The sequence below is a fragment of the Cebus imitator genome, unplaced genomic scaffold (assembly GCF_001604975.1).
Source record: "Cebus imitator isolate Cc_AM_T3 unplaced genomic scaffold, Cebus_imitator-1.0 Scaffold316, whole genome shotgun sequence".
NCBI classification, from domain to species: domain Eukaryota; kingdom Metazoa; phylum Chordata; class Mammalia; order Primates; family Cebidae; genus Cebus; species Cebus imitator.
Window position 1 is genome coordinate 1,999,173 of NW_016107631.1, and position 3,103 is coordinate 2,002,275.

Below are 3,103 nucleotides of genomic sequence, written 5' to 3' on the forward strand. Positions count from 1 at the left end.
CTCAGTGAGACAGGAAGCCAGCTAAGGGGCTAGGGGAGGAGGTGCTGGAGGTTTGAGGAGAAAAGGGATGAGTTAGCCTTCTGAGCAGGTGGACTAGAGAGAAAAGCACCATCTGCAGTGCCTGACAGTGTCGGCAGGCAGGTGACAGGTGCTTCGTAAGTACCAGTGAATGAGCTGAGTGATGTAACCCTCACACCAACCCTGCCCCATGGGATTAATAATCCCTGTTCTCAAAAGAGGGTACCCCAGGTTCCAAGGAAGGAGAGCGTCTTGTCCAGGTTCAGATGGCTAGCACCCAACACCGAGCCCAGCGCTCCCAACTGTCAATCATCCAATCCCCTTAGTTCTCAAAAAAGGAGGCGGCTCGGAGAAAATAAATAAAATTCTTTATTACATCCTAATCACACCGTAGAAATGGAGATTAAGAACGAGGAGAAAGCAGGGCTCTTTCCCCTCCACTCCTCAAATCCCACATCCTGATCAATAAATACCCCTCCCTAGAGACCCAGAAGTCCCAGTCCCAATATAGTCCAGACTGAAGAATCTTGGGCTGACCCCCTCGTTTTGCAGAGGAGGGAAACTGAGGCCCAGAGAACCACCCAGCAAGTTCGTGGCTCGGGGGCCCTGCAGGTCTCCTCTGGCCTCCCCTGCAGACCCTGGAGACGGCATCCGCGTGGCTGGCCTCACACCTGGACGCGGTAGCCCCCGGCCCGCCGCCGGCAAAGCCTCCGCACGCCCACCCAGTACAGCGTCAACATGACCACCCAGTAGCCAACGTAGGCGCCGGCCCCCGCGGCCAGGTGGTAGGCCTCGGCTGCGCGGGAAGGGCCGCTCCAGTCGGCCCTGGCCTCCTGGGCCACGCTGCGGATCAGGCCCCCAAGCAGCAGCAGCGCCCAGAGCGCCAGGGGCAGCAGAGGGACGTAGTTAGCGGCCAGCTTCCTCCGGCCCGAGGTGCCCCAGCCACTCTGGTTCATGGTGACCAGCGCCAGGAACTTGGCGGGCAGGAGGCCACACATGTAGAGGGGTGCGTAGAGCGACAGCAGCACCATGCGCAGGCAGCCCCGCAGCCAGGCCGCGAAGGCCGCCTTGGCCAGCGCCACGCCCTGCACGCACAGCAGCACCCACAGCAGCGCCCACGGGCGGCCCGCGTAGAACAGTCGCAGCACGGTGGTCGCCACAAAGAAGGGGAACAGGCCTGAGACCACCGCCTCGTAGGTCATCCACGCGTGATGCCGGTGCCACCAGAGCGCATTGTACAGCCACTCGCGGAAGTACGACTTGGACCAGCGCGTCTGCTGGCTCAGCCAGCGCAGGAAGGACGAGGGCGTCTCTGAGTAGCAGCGGGACCTGGAGGTGTACCTGCCCCAGGACGAGGAATGAGGGCATCATTGCGTGCTCCCTGGAGCCTGGGCAGGATTCTGGGGGCAGAAATGGCCACCGTGGTTGGCCACTGGGGGCGAGTTTCTTAACCTCTCTAGGCCTCAGTGTTCTCATGTGTAGACTAGGGTCCATACTGGTTCCTAGGCCTGGACATGGTTCCTCACTCCTGTAGTCCCAGCACTTTGGGAGGCTGAGGCATAAGGAGTTCAAGACCAGCCTGGGCAACATAGCAAGACCCTATGTCTACTAAATAAACAAATAAATATGTAAGCACCAATGGGCGGGGTACAACGGCTCAGGCCTGTAATCCCAACACTTTGGGAGGCTGAGGTGGGGAAATCGCTTGAAGCTAAGAGTTCAAGATCAGCCTAGACAACATAGTGAGACCCTATCTCTAAAAAAAATAAAAATAAACAGCCAGGCATTTTTGGTTTTGTTTTTTCTTTTTAGAGATGGGGTCTCACATCACAGGTGATATGTGCCTGTAGTCCCAGCTATTTGGGAGGCCAAGATGGGAGGATCACTTGGGCCCAGGAGTTTGAGGTTGCTGTGAGCTGTGATTGTGCCCCTGCACTCCAGCCTGAGCCTGGGCAATGCTGCAAGACTCTATCTCAAAAAAAAAAAAAAAAAAGGTTCTTATCTGACAAGGATATTGTGAGGATTGAATGAAGATTAAATGACAAGTGCTTAGGACCAGTAGATAGTATTTGCTCAATAACTGTTAGCTACTACTGTTTTTACTATGACTAATACCATTACTATTGCTGTTTCTAATATCACATTGGTTACTGACACTATTACTAACACTGTCACTAACACATGACTAATACCACCATGCTTACTATTACTGGCAGGCCCTACAGTGAGGAGCAAGATGGGCGTGGTTGCTACTCTGGGTAGTCCATGTATTAGAACTTCTCAAGGGAGCCATCAGGCCTCCTTCCCGTGTTGTGGCAGACATCATTAATCAATCTCTGCGCAGTTTCCAGCCAAGCCCACACAAGACTAGAATCCCTGGCATTACTTGACAGTGTTCAGTCTCCTTCCTATGGATGGATGCTATGTCACTTGGCATCCTCAATGGCCTGCCTGCTTCCGACCTTGCCTCCTGCAGTCCGTACTGAAAACAGCTGCTAGAGGAATCCCATTACAACATATCACTTCTCTGCTTAAAACCCTCCCATGGCTCCCTCATCTTAGAGTCCTGAAGCCTATAAGCCTTTCGTGAGTGGGTCCCTCATTAACTCTCCACCCTCCTCTCCTAATACTCCCCCAGCTCAGTGCTCCCCATCCTACCTCAGGCATTCCACCTAACACTTCACTCCCCACCCCCGGCATTATTTATCTCCATAACACATATCATTAACACACCGTACGTTCTACTTATTAATTGTTGTGTGTCTCCCAAACTCATGTAATCAATTGGTGTCCTGTCTGTCTATTGCCGTCTCCCTGCAGCTTAAATATTCTAGGCACCTAATGAATATTTATTTGTCCAGTGAATGGACGCATGGATTCCCTTGGAATATCTCAAGTTCTCTCTGGGTCTTTCAGTGGGCCTGGCTTTGCAGAAATCACTCTCCCCTGAACTTCACTTGGTCTAGCTCATACTCCCCTGAGTCTCATGGAATCATTGAATTACCTGTCTTCTCTTGAAGAACTTACTAGAGTTCCGGTGCTCCTCTCCTCTCACTTGATTCTTTTCTTTTTTTTTTTTTTTTTT

General features: G+C 52.9%; 1 protein-coding gene across 2 annotated transcripts in view; it reads right to left on the reverse strand.

Moving 5' to 3' along the window:
* Window positions 1–364: 364 nt before the first annotated feature.
* HAS1 (hyaluronan synthase 1) overlaps window positions 365–3,103 on the reverse strand; it is a 10,940-nt gene continuing 8,201 nt past the window's right edge. For both annotated transcript variants that reach the window (XM_017503871.2, XM_037729747.1), the window contains exon 5: window positions 365–1,359. In XM_017503871.2, coding sequence (XP_017359360.1) covers window positions 684–1,359 — 676 coding nt within the window. In that variant the 3' untranslated portion in view covers window positions 365–683. The remainder of the gene's footprint in view (window positions 1,360–3,103) is intronic.